This window comes from Ursus arctos, unplaced genomic scaffold (assembly GCF_023065955.2).
Source record: "Ursus arctos isolate Adak ecotype North America unplaced genomic scaffold, UrsArc2.0 scaffold_9, whole genome shotgun sequence".
In the NCBI taxonomy this organism is placed as follows: domain Eukaryota; kingdom Metazoa; phylum Chordata; class Mammalia; order Carnivora; family Ursidae; genus Ursus; species Ursus arctos.
In genome coordinates, this window is record NW_026623111.1 from 17,185,573 (window position 1) to 17,208,587 (window position 23,015).

Below are 23,015 nucleotides of genomic sequence, written 5' to 3' on the forward strand. Positions count from 1 at the left end.
TTTCTATTTGTAACAACTGGAGTGTTATAGGTGCTCACTCATCATCCTAACCCTTTTTTTTTTTTAAACGTATTTGAGATTCATCCGTGTTGCACGAGTCAGTAGTTTGTTCCTTTCTCTCGCTGAGTAGTAGTCTCTGGTAGGGATGGACCACGGTCTAGCATTCCCCAGTTCAAGGACATTTAGATTGCTTCCAAATTTGGGGGATATGAATAAAGCAGCTATAAATACCTGAATAGAGGTTTTGGAGTGAGCATATGTCTGTGTTTCTTTCAGTAATTTTCTAGAAGTCTGATTGCTGGCTCATATGGTAAGTGCATGTTTAACTTTATAAGAAGCTACCAAACTGTTTTCCCAAAGGAACTGCACCACCCTGCACTCCCACTAGCATCATATGAGGGCTGCCGCACTTCCTCCCCAGCACTTGGGACTGTCAGAATTTTTTTGATTTAAAGCCATTCAACGTGCAGTGGTATCTAACTGTGGTTTTAATATGCATTTTCCTAAGAAATAATGACTTTGAGTGTCTTTTTTTTTTCATCAAGTGTATTCCTTAATCTCCATCACCTGTTTCCCCCATCGCCCCACCTCCCTCCTCTCTGGTGACCATCAGTTTGTTCTCTGTAGTTAAGAGTCTGTTCCGTTTGTCTCTTTTTTCCTCCCCCTTTGCTCGTTTGTTTTGTTTCTTAAATTCCACATATGAGTGAGATCATATGGCTTGACTTTTTTAATTCAGTAGATAAAAAGACACTACTGGGAGGCACATCATGAAATCTGGAGTATACGAAAATTACAGGGGCTCCAGGGGGATTAAAAAAAAAAGGAACAGGCAGTGGGGTGCCTGGCTGGCTCAGCTGGTGGAGCATGAGACTGGATCTCAGGGTTGTGAGATCAAGCCCCACGCTGGGTGTAGAGATAACTTAAAATAAAAATAAAAATAAAATAAAATGGAACTGGTAGGAAAATGGCTACAATTAAATAAAAGGAAATGTCCTCTGCAGAAAGTAGAAGAGAGGTCAGCAGGGTGCAGGGGGCAGGGGAGGAGGGTTTAGGGAATTATGATGTAGTCGGGACAGGGTTTCCATTGGAGATGGGATTAAATGCTGTGGGTATAGATAGTGACAGTGTATATACATAACACTGCAAAGGTCTTTAATGCCACTGAATTATACACTTACAAATGGTGAAAAATGATGTTATGTGTCTTTTACCACAATAAAAAAAGTAATGTCTAATAAGCGTGTATATAAAACAAAACAAAACAAAAAGACATGTCTCCAGTTTGAAGACTTAAAAAAAACCAACCATATGTCAGGCAAACTAATTTAAAAACAAAAAACAAAACAAAACAAAAGCCATGTGCACCCAGGCATATTCTAATAAAATGTTTGAATTCCATGATGAAGGGAAAAAAACCCTCCAAGTTGCCAAACAGACATGAAAACATGTGGGTATTTTTATCATTTGGTTTTAATATCTTTTCCACAGATCTGGCGAATTAGGGAAGAAGTGCGGTATACTCCGTCTGCCTTCTTGAAGCTGTATGCAAAAGTACTTCCAACTTTAATCTCTGTGAGGTGGATAATTATTAAAATGAGACAGCAAGTCAAAGACATCAACTGCTAACATACTATTGCGGGGTCACAATACAATTTATCATCAAACAGACACCTGAGAGTAACACAAAGTGCCATTAATAATTACACTACGACAACAGGTGGCAACCTGGACACACGGTCACGCTGAACTATTCAAATGGTTTGTTCAATAACCTTTCAAGTTTCCACGCATTTTTAATCAAAGACCTGACATTTTTTTAAGGCCTGTTCTTTCTTATAATTATTTCAGATTCTTTATTCAGCAGTTTCATAAACAAAAAGGAAATAATCTGTTTTTCTGCTCTGACATTAAACAGTAAGTCTATGTATATTTAAGTAGCATTTGGTTAAGAAAAATGAAACGGTTTTTTATGCCATGCTAGCCATATGTCTGAAATGCCTAAAAATGAGAAACTCTTTATTAAAGAACACTTCATCTTATCTTATGAACACACCAGCCCCATGAGAAAAGGGAGCCCCATTTTTCAAGGTTTCTATACATCATAAAGAACACTGGACACTTAATATTTATGATACAAGAAAAAGCAAGTGATTCGGCATTTTAATCAAATAGAGAATGCTCTCTAGGGACCACACTGAGGTCTTTTCAGAATTTTGAATCTTTGATTTTTAAGCTAAAATTCATGATGGACCTACTACATGTTAATTGAGAACATATTTAAGCACCTACTGTGTGCTAGGAGCGACACAAAGGATACATAGATTCCTGCGTAGTATTAGTCCTTGAGGTCTAAGTGTAAAGTGCTACATGTGGGATGCATGACTGATCCAAACAAAATAGACGTTCATTTGTTTTCCTTTTTTTTAGGATTTATTTTAGAGAGCACACGCACATGCAGGCCCAAGCTGGGGGAGGGGCAGCGGGAGAGACTCTCAGGCAGACTCCCCTCTGACCACGGAGCCCCATGCGGAGCTCACCTCATGACCCACGAAATCATGACCTGTGCAGAAACCAAGAGTAGGACGCTTAACCGAATGAGCCACCCAGGCGCCCCAACACTAGAGTTTAAATGTTGCTGAAATGCAGAATGATTAAGGGAAAGGTTTCTGAACTTTGTTTAAAAAATAAATACATAAAATGAGTAGGGATTCAAAGGGCAGACAAGAAGGGGGAGATCCTTTTAAACAGAGAAAACCCCTCAAAGGTCTGTATTAGTTTGCTATTGCTGCATAACCGATTACACAAACTGAGTGCTTTACATCGACACCTGTAATCCGGCGCACAGCTACACGGGTCAGAAGTCCAGGCACAGGGTACCTGCCCACCAACAGGGCAGATGCTTCAGTTAATGAATGGAGCGGAGGCAGGGAGGGATTCCAGTGCACACATCTATGAAGTATCCTCACCAAAGTCACACTTGAATCTAAGTAGTGAAAAGCAGCACCTCAAACTTTTCATTTGCATTTCCAATCGTGAACATGTGTTCCCTTCCTGGAAACCTTCCTTGACCATTACAACACACTGGTTACAAGTATGAACTCTAGGGGCGCCTGGGTGGCACAGCGGTTAAGCGCCTGCCTTCGGCTCAGGGCGTGATCCCGGCGTTCCGGGATCGAGCCCCACATCGGGCTCCTCTGCTGTGAGCCTGCTTCTTCCTCTCCCACTCCCCCTGCTTGTGTTCCCTCTCTCGCTGGCTGTCTCTATCTCTGTCAAGTAAATAAATAAAATCTTTAAAAAAAAAAAAAAAAAAAACAAGTATGAACTCTGGAGTCAGACTGTCTGGGCTCAAATCCTAGTTCCATCACTTACTGGCTAGTGACCTTGGGGAAATGAATAAGCCTCCGTGCCCCACATCCTCAGACACAAAAGAGGGATAATAATAATAATGATCTCACTAGGGAACTGTATGAATTAACTAATACAACACTTAAAACACGTAGGACAGGATCTGGCGCGCTCAGCAGACATTACCTCTTATTACTGGCCCATATTTCTAATAGAGCACATATTTCTTTTTTACTAATTTGCAGGAGTTCCTCATGTACAGGACCCACCATTTTCCTCCAATACAATCTCCCAAACATTCTTAGGCAGCTGGTCCAAATGCTAGGAGCCACTCTATTAGAAGATAGTTGGAAAGCACATTTTAGAAATTATCACAGAGGAGTAAAATCAATATTTTTGACAAGGATAGAGCTTACTACTAAGTATAGAATCTAAATAATTCTCCTGGTAAGAAATCTCTCAAGACCTTTTGTAAATTTGGTGGTTAAGCAACTCTTTTAAAGTAGCTGTTGAAACTCTCTCAAACAGTAAAGAACACTGATATACACAAAAAGCCATATGCTCCCAAGATTATCAAACCAAAGAAACGATTAATGTAGTCATTAACAGAGTCCTGGGCTTCCGGGGCCAATGGCAAACAATGGCACGTGTCCCGCCACCTCCTCGTCCCGTGCCCAGGGCAGATCGTGAGTCAGTCCTAGCCCTTTCCTGATAAGCTCACACAACACTCCTGATGGCTAGACCCCATTCACCGGTGCAGACATTCCAGAAACCTATTTGCCATCCAGGTTCTAGTGCAGAAGTAGGGGTCACAGTCAACTAGGACCCCCCCAACTGTACTTGTATAATTGGCGGAGGGATCATGACCAGGAACTGGCCGGCCTCCTAGAGAGGAGCTGGGTAGTAAGGGTCAGCAGGGAACGGTGTGAGATCGCATCAGCCGAAACGCGGGCACTGAAAGATTTGTAGTAAATAATGCAGTAATACCGGCAAAGCCGTCAGCGGCAGGAGCACACCATCAAGAAAAACAATTGTGTGACACTCAATCTGCAAGATCTCCATTAAGTCTGGAGATAAAAGGGAAAAACACGTGTCTGCATGTATGAAGTTATGAAGGGTATCTTCGCCATGCTGAAGAGAAAAAGTCTACGTTTCCAAATGCTAGGGACGCCCTCTAAATTCCTTTGAGACTCAGAAATTGAGATAAACAAGCTGGCCGACTCACTAAGCCGGGGCAGGGGGGGGGGGTGGGGGGGGAGGTTAAAAATCTATATTCCTGTAACAGAGGAAGGAATAGGGTTATACGAAGAGACAGCCAAGGAATAGGGTTATACGAAGAGACAGCCAGAGTTCAGATGCTAAAAAAGCCTACCAAGATCTTAAAGACGGAACTCAGAGACAAAACAGAAATCCAATTAACAGGAGCACAAGGTCCCAATGTAGGGGGTAGCCCTAGGGAATGAGGGCTGGTCTCAGCCTGTAAGTGAGGGGCAATTAGTCCCAGGAGTGGTGAACAAAAGCATGCAACCTCAGGAATCAGCCAGACACTAAGGACTGAACAGACTCAACACACACCCCTCCACCAAGAAAAGAGCCCCTGCACTTACTATTACCGTGCAATGAATCAATTCTAATAAATCAATTTCAGCTTCATTAAATGTGCATATAATCCCTGGATTTTTAAATATACCTCTGTGATCTTATCAGGTGTGGTTTGCTTTAGTGGGATATATAAAATCATAGAACTTTAGCAGTTCAGAAGCCCTGAAAGATCATCTGCTTCAAAACCCTATTTTACCATTCAGGAAAGGGAGGGCCGGGACCATGATGACCGGCTAAGTAAGGGTCACAATTCTACTTGGTAACAGAGCTAACTCGAGGCCCCTGTATCCATTCAGCCTCATAGTTATTTCCTCTGTACACTCCTTTCTGGTTGTCTTTATCAAATAATAAGAATGCCAGTTCCCTGCTTACCCAGCACAACTGTGACATGTAGGTGTGAACCCTTCCTAAAAAGGGAAACCTACCCAAAAGGCAACTACTTCCCTATGCTGCTATGATTCCTTCCATCTTAACATGGCAGCTAAGCTTGAGATCAGGGCAATTACTAGTCCAGGATAAAGTTTTCAACCTCGAGAACGCAGACAAGAGAAGGACGGATTATTTAATCGTCAATAATACCACACTGCAGTCCTAGGTGTGACTGCCCCAGTCACTCCCAAACCATTCGATAGTAAAATGGGAGGTTCAAATTCTTTCCTTCAACAGCTCCTTAGACATAACACGCAGCAGGTGAGGATTCTCCGTTACCTTGTTATCCCATCAGCCAGCCATCACTAAAGAAGCGGTTCAACGCAAACAAGTCCCAGATCTTTTGTTCCACAAAGACTTAACCCCCACCCCACTGCCAAAGAGAGCACTTAAGTTGTCGGTTAAGTCTTTTAGGGACATAATACTGAGAATTATAGGCCTAGAGATCACAGTCCGGGGCCAGAAGCCTACAGAAGAGGTAACTCGAGAGGATCAATTTACCTGTCCATGCTTCAGTGGGCGCACCTGTCGGACAGAGACAATACCAACCTCATGAAGTGGTTTTAATGAGCTGTGGTATGTGAAGGATTTGGCACAGGACCTGGCACACGAGAAATATCTGAATGTTGGCTGTCATTACAACTTTTAAATCAGTTAAAGGTTGTTATAGATAAAGTTAGTTCTATAAGCCAAAGAGCAGTATAGACAGCTTTAAAGTTCTCTCGGCATTGTATTTCCATGTAATGACCATACTGGTTTTGGGAGAAAGTTAAACTAGCAATAGAAACAGTTTGTAACCATGTAACTCAATCATGACTCCTGCAGCTTACATCAAAACTGGAAACAGCAGGTCTATCAAATTAATTTCCTCAGAAGGCTAAGCCGTGTTTTCTGAGTCCCATGCTCTTGAAAGAGAACAATAAGACCAGAATCTTTCCATTGATTTTATTATCCTGCAACATGCCAACAGAAAAATCAATGCATTCCTAAAAATAACCCAACCTAAACTGAAATAAAACAAAAATAACCACTCAGGGTCAGAATAAAATATAACCATGAAGGCTTACCCGTAGTTTCATAAACTAGCAAACAAAGAAATATAAAAGAGCAAGCGAGAGCCTGATTGGGGCCAAATGACGTTCACCTCCCAGCAATATTTTCCAGGCACAAGGGAAGCCTGGTATTCACCGACGGCAGGTCCCCACACTTTCCATTGGAAAGCTGCCACCATCTACTACCACTGAACATACTAAGACCACGTAGAGTGCCTCCGTCATCCCCCCTCACCTGTGCTCACACAGTGACAGCAGGACCCCCACAATTTAAAAGGTTTTATAATCACGCAAATGGGAAAAGATGGTAACGCTAACGCAAGGACCTGAGAACATGAGAAAGCTGAAACAAGGGAAAGTCTGACAAAGTTTTTATACTCACGGTCCTAATGTGTGGTTGCTAACTTCTAGCTGAGCTGATGGACAAGTTTTTCAACTTTACCCCTGAGAGAAGAGCTTTTTTTTTTTTTTTTTTTTTAATAAGGAGCCCTGAAAAATCTAGTCACAGAACAGTTGTCTAGGGTTCTTTAAACAGGCAATAATCTCAAGTGGACAATCTCTATTTCTCAGGGGTTTCAAACCGGATGACACCCATTTTCGGTACTTCAGAAGGCATTCATCAGGACGTAGGGCTCTTCGTGGTCTATCCTGGCAGGGAAGCCACACAGCCAAGCCAGCCGTCTCCTGCTAAGAGCTTCCTGGTCCAAACCACGTGAACTGCCAAGATTCGATAACAAGGCAAGCCTGATAACAGAGATGGGGGCCACAATGCAAAAGGACCAGAAGATGATCCATGGGGCAGTGAATGGAACATGCTTGTGTCTAGACAGATTTCAGGCTGGGCACAGTACAGAAACTAGACAGCAATGGGTTGAACCTGAAATGAAAAGTAAAGAAATGAAGACAATGGATTCAAGCCACTTTTCAAGAAGCTTTATTGTGAAGGAAGAGAGTGACCCCTCCAACATGGCGTGACCAGGGGGTATTTTGGGGAGAGGAGGAAAGGCATGGCTATGTACACCCAGGACAAACATCACAAACCAGGGGAGAAACTCAAAACACAGGAAAAACAAGTGATGGTTTCTCAAGAGAGAGGAGGGAACGGGATCAAGAAAAGGCCGGGGGAGGGAGGGGTGGTAGGCAAACTCATCTGGGTAAGACGCTGTCCATTATCAAATGAAAAGTGGGAGTGTAAGCCTTGACCTTACAGGTTGGGTATTCTTTGAAGAACCTCAAGCTTATCCATGATAGATTCATTCCTCATTAAGAATGATGCAAGATTCTTCCCCCAGTCCTCCTTGAGGAAAAAAACAACAACAATGGAGAAAATGAGACTTCTTTACACGAAGAGTTACTGAGTGCTTATGCACTAGACCCTGAAGATACAGAGATAAATATCACCATCAAGAGCTCACAATCTGGTAAGAGAGGGAGGATTATAAATAGCTCAAACTGTATGAAGCCTGCCTTGTTGCAAGGGAACAAGAGGCAGGACCCAGTCACAAGGAATGAAGAGTCAGCCTAGCATTGTCAAGGTGGACTGCAAGTCCCACGGTATTGTAATGACTTTAGAATTCTAGTCGAGCTTGGCCATTAAGGGAGAGTTTATGCTTGGTCTTGAGAAAACACAAACAAAAGGCAGGTTTAAAAAAAAAAAAAAAGATTAATCTAATAGAAAGCACATTTGTCTTAAACATGGTCCTAGAGATGAATACAGCACTCGTCAATTTCTCTTTGCCTCTTTGTGAGAAAAGAGCTGGGGAGCATTGCACAATAAAACAAAGGATGCTTTTAAGTCTTATCTTGATGGGAAATGAATCAATTTAATTAGACTTAGATTCAAGCCAACTTAAAGAAAGAAAAGCTTAACAGTTACATTAAAGAATCTGTATTACACTTGCACCTCTAAGGCCGCCCTAAGCTTCCTTTGATTAAACTGAAGGAGGGTTTAGACTGAAGTGTCATCCCCAACACAATCTACAACCCCCTTTCTGTACAGCCCCCACTATGAGGACATCACAGAAGTGCCCTTAAATACGCGTCACTGTTCCAGGTGCCACGGTTGCAAGAGGGAGCAAAACAAGAGTCTCTAACCTCAGTGGAACGGACATTCTGGAGGAGGCCAGGTCACATATTTGGAACTATATAATTCAGAAATATCTTCATATAGGGAGTGAATTTAATTCACAATCACATACTGTGCATTACTCCCTGACTAGGGATGGGGGGGCTAGGGGAGCTCTGATGACCCCAGGAATCCCCTACAGCTCCCCAGTCTCTGTAGGGGGCATGCTTATTCCTCTCCTGTGGAGACATTTTGGCCTGCAAATACCATTCTTAAATAGGGAGGAAGCAGTGCTTTTTCATGTAGAGCTAGCAATTTCGCCAAAAGATTTCCTTTATGCTCAGGGCATTGTCATCTAAAAAGTTTGAACAAAAATTCTAAAAACATTCTAAAGGTCTGGATAATTTAGCTTTCTTTGTATAGAATATATAATTCTGTAGATCTGCTCCCGTCAGGATTACTCAGGAACAACCACCACCAAAAAAAAAAAAAAGATTTCAAATATGCACAATTCAAACACTATGTAATTTAAACTTAAGGCAAAATAAGGGAGAAGTTGGGGGGGGGACAAAAGTAGTTTTTTATTTTTATTTAAACTAAGAACGAGGAATGTCCATCATCTGAATTGTTAATCAGCTAAAAGCAACTAGCAGAGGCCCACTGCCTGAGAGGATTCAGGCTCACAGCATAGAAAAGAGAAAATCTCCTATCCTGGTTTGTACAATGTGTCTGTCACTTACAAGGTCAAGAATATGACAAGGATGCCCCTGCTCTGGCCTCCTTCGTCCCAACCAAAGCAGCAAAAAAATAATTTTAAAAATGTTACCAGATGATTAGCCTCAAAAAATCTCGAGAATATCGACTGGGGGGATAAAAAGTACTAGAAAATAAAAATGTACAGAGAAGGTGGTCAAATACAAACAACTCTTTTGTAAACATGCCAAATTATATTAAACTTCACTAATAATCAACAATGCAAACTAAAATAAGATTTTTTTTTTTTTACTAGTAAAGACCACCTCTCCCAAAAAAAAACCCAATCCCCAAAGCAGGCATATACTTGGGAAATTGGGCCTCTCATACTTTCTCCATCCTTTTATACTAATAATGCATTATGACCAGGAAATGTTTATTTTTTTAAAAAAAGATTATTTATTCATTTTAGAGACAGAGTGTACAGGGGGAGAGGGAGAGAGATAAAATTCCAAGCAGACTCCCCGCTGAGCACCGAGTCTGTCTCGGGGCTCCATCGCACAACCCATGAGATCATGACCTCAGCCGAAATCATGAGTCAGAAGCTCCACCGACTGAGCCACCCAGGTGCCCCAGGAAATCTCGATTTTAAATCTAAATTAATGGATTTAAGGTACACTAAGTGTTTCGTGGCCTGCTCCACCTGAGTACCAGGCCCTCAGATACTGGTTCGGACAAACGCTTGCTGCTGTCGGGCTTTCCCTTCACTCGGTGCCACCACACAGGCTAAAACCTGAGTGTCCCTAACCCCATGACTGGATATTAAATCCACCTTCGCAAATCGCCCCCCACCTGACAAATGCGCATTTTTCCTGTCTCCTATGAATAAGACCGCCCCTTAAGCTCTCAGCAACCTGTACCAAAAATGTCTCTCGGTTTCCATCAATCTTTGCACCACTTAAAACAGTCCCTCCCTCCCAGGTGAGGCAGCTGCCCCCAATTTGTTCCTCTGTTCTTCCTTCTACTTTTGCTGCAGTGGAGGACAGCTGGTCCAAATGGTTAACCCTCAGGTCACTAGGCTACTAGACAACAGGTTCTCAATCCAGGTGACATCAAAATCACCTGCAGAGCTCTGAAAAATACCAGCATCCAGGCCTCATTCTGGAACAATCAAACAAGAGCGTGAGGTCTGTAGCCCAGGCATCTGAGCTTTTCATGCTCCCAGGTGACTGCATGCAAGGTTGAAAACCTCAACAACAAATTCACCACCCGGGTTACAGGAAGGTGGAGACAGCTGCTCCCCTCGACCCCCCTGGGGCTGGGATGCAGGGCCTGGGGCATGATTCACACAAACATCATCACTGCCCATAAAGGTCGTGGCATCAAAGTTCTCAGAAAGAACAGCCATAAATTATGGAAGTGATTATGTACTATAAGAGATCTGAGACACACGAGGTTAGGAATAGGTTTTGTGCCTGGAAGGTGGATGGAAGGGGAAAGCAGGTCACTGAACAAAAAGGTCTATCAGCTCCTTTAGCAAGGTCTTCTTAAGCCAGTCTTGCAAATTTCCCTTCAGAAATGCCTATAAAAATTTCTACAAATCCACCCATTACCCCTCTGTCATCTCTAGCTCTCTTAGCCAAGTGCAGCAACAGAGCAAGATGCCGGTTAAATCACAAAGAGCCAGACAGTCAAGTCTAACTAGGGAAAAGTAGGATAGATACCGCACAGTTTAAAGGCAAGAAGTGGAGTTCCAGAAAGGGATACAAGCATACAAGACTAGGATAAAACTGGTCTAATGGCCAAAGAGAAAGTCATGCCCAGAAATAAGAAGTCACATAAGCCCACCTAAGTCTACAACAAGCAGAATAGGCAGTAACTTTGTTGAATGAATGCAAAAGCAAGCAATTTTTAAAAGTAGGATAGATTATCAAAAATGCCACTAGAGCTAAACAACACACTACAGAACCACCAGTGGGTGAACGATGAAATCAAAGAAGAAATCAAAAAACCGCTGAAGACAAATGAAAATGGAAACACAGTAGTCCAAAAACTTTGGGACACAGCAAAAGTGGTTCTAATAGGGAAGTTTACAAGGACATAGGCCCACCTCAAGAAACAAGAAAAATCTCAGATAAATCCAAACCCACATCTAAAGGAACTAGAGAAGAAAAAACAAAAACAAACCAAAAAAATGCCTGAAGTTAGAAGAAAGGAAATAATGAAGATCAGAGTAGAAATAAATTAAAGAATCTTAAAATATATATATATATAGAGAGAGAGAGAGATCAATGAAACCAAGAGCCTAGTTCTCTGAGAAGATAAAATGGATAAACCTTTAGCAAGACTCATCTAGAAAAAAGAGGACTCAAGTAAAATCAGAAATCAAAGAGGACAACTGACCTCACAGAAATATAAAGGACTACAAAAAAAGCACTACAAAAAATTATATGCCAACAAACTGGACAACCTAGGAGAGATGGATAAATTCCTAGAAACACACAATCTTCCAAGACTGAATCAGGAAGAAACAGAAAATCTAAACAGAGTACTAGTAACAACAAAAGTCAATATGTAATCAAAAAACTTCCAACAAACCAAAGTCCCAGGCCCTGCCAGGTACACAGATGAATTCTACCAAATATTTGAAGAGTTAATATCTATACTTCTCAAACTATTCCCAAAATTAAAAGAGGAAGGAAAGCTTCAAAATTCATTCCACAAGTCCAGCATTATCCTGGTACCAAAGCCAAATAAAGACATTACAAAAAAAAGAAGAGGGAGGAGGAGGACGACGACTACGACGAGGAAGAAGAAAAGTACAGGCCAATATCCTTGATGAACATATGTGCAAAAATCCTCAACAAATTCAGAATTAGCCAATTGAATTCAACAATTCACTAAAAGGATCATTCATGGCAATCAAGTAAGATATATTCCAGGAACGCAAGGATAGTTCAATATCTACAAGCCCAATCAACATGATCACCACATTAACAAAATGATAAAAATCATATTATCACCTCCATAGATGAGAAAAAGCATTTGCAAAATACAACAGCCATTCATGATAAAAATTAAGAAAGGGGGTTTAGAGGGAACATATCTCAATGTAATAGAGGCCATAAACAACAAACCCACAGCTAACATCATACTCAATGGTGAACTGAAAGCTTTTCCTCTAAAATCGGGAACAAGGGCGCCTGGGTGGCTCAGTCAGTTAAGCATCCAACTCTTGGTTTCTGCTCAAGTCATGATCTCAGGTCGTGAGACGGAACCCCACATCAGACTCTGTGCTCAGCAGAGTCTGCTTGAGATTCTCTCTCTCTCTCTTTCTCTTTCTCTGCCCCTCCCCTGCTCATGCACACACGCATGCACGCACACGCACATGCACACACACACTCTCTGTAAAATACATAAATCTTAAAAAAAAAAACTACATACTACTTTACCATGATGTGCAGTAATTTATAGAACTGTTGAATCACTATATTGTATACCCAAAACTAATATAACACTGTACTTTAATTATACTGGAATTAAATTTAAAAAAAAACTACACTGCAAAGCTATGGCAATCAGAACAATATGATACTGACACAAAAATACACATAAATCAATGGTAGAGAATAGAGAGCCCAGAAATAAACCCATGTTTATATGATCAATTAATCTACAACAAAGGTGGCAAAAATACACAATGGGGAGAAGACAGTCTTTTCAGTAAATGGTGCTGGGAAAACTGGATAGCTACATGCAGAAGAATGAAACTGCACCGCTTTCTTACACCACACGCAAAGATAAACTCCAAATGGATGATAAATCTAAATGTAGGACCTGAAACCATAAAACTCCTAAAAACAAAGCATGGACTGCAATGTCTCAGACAATGGCCTTAGTAACATTTTCCTGGATATGTCTCCTCAGACAAAGGAAGTAGAAGTGAAAATAAACTACTGGCACTAAATCAAATTAAAAGGTTTTGTGCAGCAAAGGAAACCATCTAGGAAGTGAAAAGGCACCCTACTGAGTGGGAGAAACATTTGCAAATTAGATATCCAATAAAGGGTTAACATCCAAAATATATAAAGAACTCACAAAATTCAACACCAAAAAAAACCCAAACAAACAAACAAAAATCTAATAATTCAATTAAAAATGAGCAGAGGGACCTGAATAGGCATTTTTCCAAAGAAAACACAGAGACAGCCAACACATGAAAAGATGCTCAACATCACTCATCATCCGGGAAATGCAATCAGAACCACGATGAGCTATCACCCCACACCCGTCAGGATGGCTAGTATCAAAAGACAAGAAATAGTAAGTGTTGGCAAGGATGTGGAGAAAAGAGAACCCTTTTGCACAGTTGGTAGGAATGTAATTTGGTACGGCCACTGTGGAGAACAGTAAGAAGGCTGGTCAAAAAATTAGAAACAGAAAATACCATATGACCCAGTAATTCCACTGCTGGGTATTTACCCAAAGAAAATAAAAACACAAATTCAGAAAGATATATGCATCCCTATGTTTACTGTAGCATTATTTACAACAGCCAAAACATGGAAGCAACTAAGTGTCCATCGACAGATGAATGGATAAAGAAGATGTGGTGTATACATACAACAAAGTATTACTCAACCATAAGAAAGAATATAATTTTGCCATTTGCAACAACATGGATGGACCTACAGAGTATTACACTAAGTGAAATAAGTCAGAGAAAGACAAATACGGTATGATTTCATTTCTATGTGGAATCAAAAAAAACAAACCAACAAAAAACAGAAACTGACTCAAATACAGAGAACAAACTGGTGGTTGCCAAAGGAGAGATGGATGAAACAGGTGAAGGGGATTAAGAGGTACAAACTTCCAGTTATAAAATGTTACATGGATGAAAAGTACAGCACAGGGAACAGAGTCACCATGCTGTCACGAGTTTGAATGGTGACAGATGGTAACTACACTTAGTGTGCTGAGCAGTGCATAACATATAAAACTGTCTAATCACTATGTTGTATACCTGAAACTAATACAATATTGTATATAAACTATACATCAATTTTTTTAAAATACACCACTTCAGCAAATACCAAATACTTTTCCATTCTATGTCTCTTCAAAACTAGATCATTTGAAAGACTGCATGTTTTTCTTTTTCTTTCCTGGTTTTAACCTCAAGGAATCCTTTAAAACTTTCCCTTTTATTAAGGATTTAGAAGATTACAGCTCATTGGGGAACACAATTTCTTCCTATGGACAATTTACATTGTTTTCTTTGTATTTTTAAACCAATGAAATGAATAACGAAACCCAAATATTCGCTGCTATAAGAGAATGTGGTAAATTTATTAAAGTTGGATACCAGAATCATTAAAAAAAAAAAAAGAAAAGAAAAGAAAAAGAATGCCACTAGAGAACAGTAAATATCAAAAGTGGATTCTGGTGTTTGGACAGACCCTGCTGTATGTGGGAAAGCACAGATTTAAGCCTGGGCTTGCAGCTTACAAAGAGGAAAAAGAAGACCAGGGGTGGGGTGGGGGGGGTTGTTCTGAATAATTCTTAGAACACCAATCCCTTAAATTTTCCTTTTGTTCCCTTTAGACCCTGAACAGGAGGGATCTGAGGGCGAGAAATGCTTCCCTGGATTGACAAGCCCAATGTCTGCCGTGTCCTCAGCTTGGGACTAAAAGCCACACACATGGGGCACCTGGGTGGCTCAGTCGTTAAGCGGCTGCCTTCAGTTCATGTCATGATCCCAGGGTCCTGGGATCGAGCCCCGTGCTGGGCTCCCTGCTCAGCAGGAGGCCTGCTTCTCCCTCTCTCACTCCCCCTGCTGCTGTTCCCTCTCTCGCTGTGTCTCTCTCTGTCCAATAAATAAATAAAATCTTTAAAAACATTAAAAAAAAAAAATAAAAGCCACACACGTGTCTTCTGTGAGATGCCCTCTACATCTCTGTTTCCCCGGCTCCGACATGAAGGCAATTCCCTTACAAGACACACAAACTTTCTAAAAAGTTTAGTTATGAAGAAACAAGAAAAAAAGGAAAAAAAAAAGAAAAAACAGAAAGAAACCCCAGCTTGGGAGATGATGCTTGCTCTCTTGAAAACTCCCTCCTCAGACTAAAACCGTCTGCATTTGAACAGAATTGCCAGCGACACCACACATAAAGCATTAAAATTACATTAAGTTTTAAAATAAATTTAGTCAGGCAACAATTAAAACCTCCTTGAGCAAGTATGCACCTATCACTTCCTTATCTTTGCAAAAACTGACTTAATAAAGCTACTAAAATTTAAAGGACTCTGTATCCTAATTTTTGCCTGTTTACCAAAAAAATGTTGACAACAATAAATGAGCTGTATTCCCTGGATTTTGGATTCCTTCACAGGAATACAGCCAATAGAGAAAACAAAGGCTTTCAGGGGAGCCTGGGTGGCTCAGTCATTTAAGCGTCTGCCTTCGTCTGCCTTCGGCTCAGAGCGTGATCCCGGAGTTCTGGGATCGAGCCCCACATCAGGCTCCTTCGCTGGGAGCCTGCTTCTTCCTCTCCCACTCCCCCTGCTTGTGTTCCCTCTCTCGCTGGCTGTCTCTATCTCTGTCGAATAAATAAATAAAATCTTTAAAAAAAAAAGAGAGAGAAAACAATGGCTTTCAGATGTGCAGCTAAATATGAAAAGAAAAAAATCACTGATGACACTAAAACTTAGCACCGTCATTTTCTGACTTACTTTCAAGAGCTTTTACTTCTGGTTTTGGGGCGTTTTTTGTCTGTTTTGTAAAACCATGTTTACAGGCTCCCGGGAAAAGCAGCTGAACCAGGGCAAGGATCTCCAAACGTTCCTGTGTTCTTTTGTTCTTGGTATTTTAATTTCTGGTTCCTTGCCAAACCCACCAACTTCCCTCACACACTCCTGATGATGCTGGAACACTCCACAGGCAAGAAGCAACAAGATTGAGAGGCTGGGTCACATAACACCTTCTCACCATATTGGAAAAAAACCTTAAGATCTGCAATCATGGACCAAATGCCTAAGTCTGCCCAAAATTCTGTGATATTTCTGAGCAACTTGCCACCACACTCTTCTGTGCGGAGTCACCAAACCCGAGAGATTACTTGCATCAAATGTAAACAGGGGCACGTGGCTGGCTTAGTAGGTGAAGTGGCCAACTCTTGATTTTGGCTCAGGTCAGGATCTCAGAGTCCCGCATGGAGCTCCACCCTTAGTGGGGAGTCCGCTTGAGACTCTCTCTCTCTCCCTCTCTTTGCACCCTCCCCCCACTCGTGCACATGCATTCACTGTCTCTTTTCTAAACTAAATACATCTTGGGATTCCTGGGTGGCTCAGTCAGTTAGGTGTCTGCCTTCAACTCATGTCATGATCCCAAGGGTCCTGGAATCCAGTCCCGCATGGGGCTCCCTGCCAGCGGTGAGTCTGCTTCTCCCTCCGCCTGCCACTCCCTCTGCTTGTACACGCATGCTCACGCGCTCTCTCTCTGACAAATAAATAAATAAACATTTAAAATAAATAAATCTTTTTTTTTAAAAGTGTAACTGTAAACGGATTTAACATACCCTTCTTGAAGTGGGGGCCCTACAGCCATGAAATGCTGACTTAAATAAATAATTGTTCTCAATTTGCCGTAATAGAGTAAAAATCTGAATTCACATCCCTCTTCCATCCCTGCACTTGTCCTTTTGTCTCACCGTACAGTATTATATTTGTTAGTATGACTCTTGTCAATAAGGAACAATTACGTTCTCACCCGTATTCCAGGCACTGGGCTAAGACAGGTTTCCCAGTCCTTCCCTTCAAGGGTATGTGCTTTAGGAGAGCAATATCAAGTGTCACATAAAGTGACACGGCAAACAGTAAGCATTACCTGGGTTCAGAGAAGGGATGGATCAAAAGCCAGAAGGTGAGAGAAAAGCTCGCAGGAGTTGAGCTGGATTGTGAAGAACCCAGAATTTACCAGGACAGGGATTCCAGGCAAGAGTGACAGACTAACCTGAGACACACAGGAAACCAAGTCCAAACTCTGCTCAGGGGACAATGAGAGGCACACTTAGATGAAGCAGAGGCTTTGTGTATAGGACTGAACCTTAGATGAAAGGATTATTTTTCTTAGATCCATCTTATGTACGTCTTACTTTTCTCCCCGAACAGCCTTCGCACTCAGCACAGTGCCTACAGTATTCATAGTGCCTCAACCAATGTGCATGGAAAGAAAACAGAACTTGTACTGGGAGTATTGGGAAACGAGGCTAGAAAGGTAAGGAAGACTTTGAATTCAAAGTTAAAAACCTAACTTTGACCCGTAAGAATTCAGGCCACAGCTTGCACCTCTCGCTCTGCGGCACTCCCCTGGCCAGGAGCTGCCAGGCCAATCCCAACTAGTCACACCTCGGGCTGAATCGGCTGGCAAAGAACTGAGCGGACCATCTCCGTCCCTTCGAATTTGATCACAAGGCAGAAACGGACACAAGCCCCACCGTGCTCACGCTCCCAGTTCCCCAAAGGACCGCCTCACTCCTGTGTCTCCTTCCTCTCCACACTACCTGCTGCCCCTTCCTCCCTCACCCTGCCTCCCCATCTTCTTTGGGAAGATAAAAGCAATGGGGTAGGAACTCCACCCATCTGCACTCCCAAGGCCTCCTGCCTCACCACCACCTTCTCTCCTAATGCAGGGATGAAACGTGCCTTCTGCCAGCAAAACCTGCACCTGTCCGTGGCTCCCACCCATCTCACCTTCCAGCATCCATTTCTCCCACTGCCGAGTTATTCCCCAGTTTACTCTGCTGTGCTGTCACTGTCTTTCCCTAAGAAATCTTCCCTCGTACCTAAATTCTTCCTCATCTACATGCTACTACCACCATCCTCCCGTTTCTCCCTTCAAGCCGCCCCAACCTGCCCTCATGGCCTCCAGGCAAGAGAGGGCGCCAAAGCGCCAGGCTGGCCAAGCCAGTGCCCAGCGACTCCACTCTCCGGGTCCTGATCTCTCAGCATCTCTCAACTGGGGCACCCGCTCCTTCCTTCAAACCTGAATGTGCCCTGGCTTCTACAACCACGGGCTCCCCTCCGTGTCCCCCACCTCACCAGCTGCGCCTTCTCAGGCTCCTCTACTGATCCCTGGAGCTTCAGCCTGAGCCACCGCCCCCTCCCACCTGCATATGCTCCCCTAAGTGACCTTCCACCACACCTGGGTTTTAAACACCCAGCGCAGTCCACGTCTCCCAACACCACCTCTGGGCTGGAGAGAACCACTCGGTCCCCACCTCCACCCGGATCTCCGGAATGCCCGCACTCAGTCCAATCTTTCCCTTCCCTCAGGCCATGCTCAAGTCCAAACTTCTCCAGGAAAACAGAAAATCTACCAGAGCTTCTATAGCCCCACTGATCTCCCCTCTTTTCAGGCTTCCTAAAGCATTTAAACAGTCGGCACTACAGGATTTATTACTTAATTACAGACATTCTGGAATTGTTCCCTAAATGCTGCTTTTGGGCAAAACCTTTCTTCCAACTAGCTTTAGGTTTCTAAACAATACAAGCATTCCCTTTTGTCTAACTGACACTAAGCTGGGTGCCCTGGTTGATCTCTGATTATCAGGTCTTTGATGGCAAAAACAAGCATAACGTTCTACAAAAAACCAAAACTCACACATTATTTTACTTTGCTGAGCAGTCTGAGAAAAATATGGACTTTGTCCCTAAGTTACTTGACAAATCATAAATTAAAAAAAGAAAGAAAGAAAGAAAGAAAAAAACCCTTTACCTAGAATCACTGTGTAGCATTATGGAAAAAGAAACATCTGAAAAGCAGGGCTAAATTGTAAAACTTGCTGTCACTGAAGTCCTCATAACTTTTTAAAACTTAAAATATTGAGCATTTCAAATAAAACACAGAAATAGAGTAATTTATATTTCCAACAAAAACATTGAAAATTTAAATTTTTATTCAATCTGGGTGTAAACAATAGGGCAGGAATTAAAGAATTTAATTCTTTAATACAAAAGACGACATGATACAGGAAACTAGAGTGGTCAGGCTCTCCATACACACAGCTAAATAAGAAAATAAGTGTTGATCACTAAGGTAGCTGAAGGGTCCAAGCTCTTTGCTACGTTGAAGTCCAGTTCACCCACGAGGTAGAAATCACCTTATCTTCCATTATAGAAAATAAGAAATAAAAAAAGGAAGGAAGGAAGAAAAAGAAAGAAAGGAAAGAAAAGAAAAGAAAAATTTATCCTATCAATTTTCTTTGCAGCAACCACATCACAGCTCAGCTGAACAGGGTTCACCATACCTAAGGGATGAAAACTCAAACCAAAGAGATTGCCTGTCCTTGACCTGGCCCTTACAGGCTCCTCTCTGACCACTCCAGGCAGCGGACACTTGCCCTTGACATCCAACATCAACTGCACAGCACAACAAGCAACACTGCCCCCTCCAAGCCTGTGGGCACGCCTGGGGGCAGGGGAGAAGGTGCAGGGATCTCACACTGACCATCCCCCTCATTTCCTCCCCCTCCTCCCATCCCCTCACTATTTTGTTCACAATTATCCATCTCATCCTACTCAAATTGGCTCAGGATCCTGAGATCCAGGGAGGAAGGAGGGGAGGGGTATCCCACTGACCATCCTTCTCATTCCTCACTATTTTGTTCACAATTATCCATCTCATCCTTCTCTAATTGGCTCGGGATCCTGAGATCCTGGATCCCACCAACTATGTCCCAAGGGAGCTTTGATTGCCCTCCGGAGTTCCTTTTGCTACATGTGCACCCCAGTATTAGAGCATTTACCATACTGTTCTGAATTCATTAATCTTTCTCTCCCAATACTTGTAAGTTCATGAAGAAAGACCTTGTTTAATTTACATTCTGTAGTGAGTTAAATAGTATGCCCTCAAAAGGGGTCCAAAGTTCTCACCCCTGGTTACCTCTGCAAGTGACCTTATGGGATATAGGGTTTTTGCAGATGTAATTAAGTTACGCATCCTTAGAAGAGATCATCCTGGGTTTAGGGTCAGCCTGAAGCTCAATGACTGGTGTCCTTAGAAGAGAAAAAACAATATCTGAAACACAGAGACACATGGGAAGAAGCGACCTTAAGACACAGGCAGAGACTGGCACTGGGGTACCACAATCCAAGGCAGGTCAGAAGATGAAAGGCCCTTCGGAGAAAGCACGGCTCTGGCGACCCCTTGATTTTCCAAGTTCTGGCTTCCAGAGTCGTGAGAAAAGAAATTTGTTGTTGTATGCCACCAAATGCGTGGTAATTTGCCACACCCCGAGAAAACTAACACCTAGTCTAAACCTCAATGTGCTGCCTACTACCTAGGAAACACACACACACACACAGACACACACACACACACACCAACTGTTGAACTAAGAAGAAAGATGAAGGTCGGGGGAAAGATGAGAAGGCATGTGAACTGCACAGCAGGAATCTGGGACATGCACCTTGCCGCTCAATTTCTATGGGAACTTGGGCAAGTCACTAACCCGCCATGACTCTCTGATTTAGTCCCTAGTAAAATGAGGGGACTGGCCCAGAAGACCCTCTACCAGGTCCCATATACCTTCACCCAACTTAATCCAGAACATCAGCTGATCCTTACATCAATTATAAGTTCTTCCCACTCACTAAATTGTATTAATTTTATTTTCATCTAAAGAGGTTTCAGGTGCAAAAAATATTGGATTAATATGACATTTCAAAGGCACTTATATTTTAATCAGCTTATAAAAAATTCACTGAAATAGTTTAACTGATAATACGCTGAAGAGTGATTTTCTATACCACCTAAAAATCGGCAAAGCAAAAACAACTTACAAATAGACGATTTAATGCTGCTGAAACCGTTGACATTCTGAAAAACTCGACCTAAACTTGAATCAGCTGGAGTGCCAATGATCCAGAACCCAAATGTATGATGACTAATTTCCGCCAAGTTATAAAGGGGTATCTCCAACACAGGGGTTTTCTCCACTTGACTCAAGACTGTAATTAAAGGTCCCATACCCAAAATTTCCACTTCAAAGAATCTGGTTAAGAAATAAATAAATACAGCTGCTACCACTAGCAAATGGTCAAGCATCAGTAAAGGAGTCAAAGAAAAACTCTTTTACCCATTTTCATGCCTCCAGTTTTCCCGTGTTAAACCTTTCGTAATTCAAACAAATGAAAACGGGAGAACAAAGGTGTAATGTGATTTATACTTATCTTACCCATACATCCTGCTTGATTTGGGTTAAATTAAAAACCATATTTTAAGCTTTTCATAGGTCGTGCTGCTCCCCTTGCCTTCATGTTTTTATAGTGGTAGCCTTGATTCTTCTCCAGGAAACCAACCAAAAGAACATAGAAGCGCTCATACTTCACTTCGACAAAATATCCATTAGAAACACTTAAACTTTGCCAAACCAATTCATCGTTCAGAAAATAAAATCCAGATTCCAAGTGTCCAACTAGAATGGGCAGCATCACACCTGCAAAACTGGACCGTGAATCTGAGCACAAACGTTGTTACGAGACCAAAAACTTTTCCTTCCAGGTGGGAAACTCAAATATCAAGTCCCTCGAGATGGAAGTCTCAACAAACCCAGTTTTCAATCCCAAAGTTCTCGGGATTTTAAATATGCGGGCTCAAACACATGAAAACCCGGCTGGAAAGTGCACGACTCACCTCAACTGTATTTCTCGCCCTTAATAACCACTCCATTGTAAAAGGTGATCTTTTACCGTGATAAAACTAAGAGAGAGAAAGGCAAGGGGGTTTGGGAATTATACACACAGGCGTTCCAAGTCGCGGCGTTGTTTGGTATTCCGCAAACTATTCATGCAAACTTCTCGGCAGTGTAAGTTACTGTGCACGGAAGCTCAAGGTCCGTGTTTTCTGGGAGCCCAAGCACAGAATGAACCAGCTACAGCTCCGCCGACTGCATGTTTACTTGCATCCTCACGTGGCACCGCGCAGCCACAGAAGCGCTGCGCCCTGACTGTGCAGGGCGAGCCGAGGAACCCGAAAACTTTTACTTTGCAAACTAGCGGAACTAGAAAGCGGCTCCGGGGCAGATTCACTTGCCTTCCCCCGAGACGCGCCCCTACCAAGTCAACCACCCCAGCACCACCCCTGCCTGCAGCTTCATTCACACAAAGGCGCGTGGGTGCCGACAGGACCCCTCTCCAAAGTTGCGCAGAAAGAAAGCGGCGCGACCAGAAAGCGCCCCAGGGAGGGGACCCAGCGCGAGGGCTACTCACAGGGTGACCGTGCGGTTGGGCAGCGTATCAGGGGGCAGGACCTGCGCAAGCTCCAGGCTGCTGCACACCACCTTGCCCTCGGCGGCGCCCGCTGTCCTGCCGGCCCCTCGGGGCCGCCCGTCGTGCTTGCAGCCGGGGGGCAGCGCCGCGGCGCCGCCGCCGCCGCCGCCGCCTCCCAGCAGCGCGAGCAGCGCGAACTGCAGCAGCAGCGGCGGCGGCGTGCGGCCCCGCCGGCGCCCGGGCGGCTCCATGCGGCGGGCCGGGGCCTGCGGGCCGAACGGCGGCAGGCTGGCCTAGCGGGTCGGTCCGGCGCCCGGGCGGGCGGGGGCGCGGCGCGGGCCCGGCGGCGCCCGGAGCCTCATGGCGGCCGGAGGACGGGCCCTCCTCGGCGCCAACATGCTCCTTTGTCCGCTGCGGCCGCGCTCGGCCTCCGGGGAGCCGCGGGGTCACGGCCGCGCGGGTCCCAGCGCCGCTCTCTGGCCCGGCGGGAGCGCCGCCTCCTCCTCCTCCTCCTCCACCGTCGCTGCTGCCGCCTCCCTCGGCCACTGCCCGCGGCG

The 23,015-nt window shown here is 43.4% G+C and overlaps 1 protein-coding gene across 2 annotated transcripts in view; it reads right to left on the reverse strand.

The window, feature by feature from the left end:
• Positions 1-22,724, reverse strand: part of ADGRA3 (adhesion G protein-coupled receptor A3) — a 123,672-nt gene extending 100,948 nt beyond the window's left edge. For both annotated transcript variants that reach the window (XM_057309566.1, XM_026514509.3), the window contains exon 1: positions 22,459-22,724. In XM_057309566.1, the coding sequence (XP_057165549.1) occupies positions 22,459-22,709 (251 nt within the window). In that variant the 5' untranslated portion in view covers positions 22,710-22,724. The remainder of the gene's footprint in view (positions 1-22,458) is intronic.
• Between the last annotated feature and the right edge of the window lie 291 nt (positions 22,725-23,015).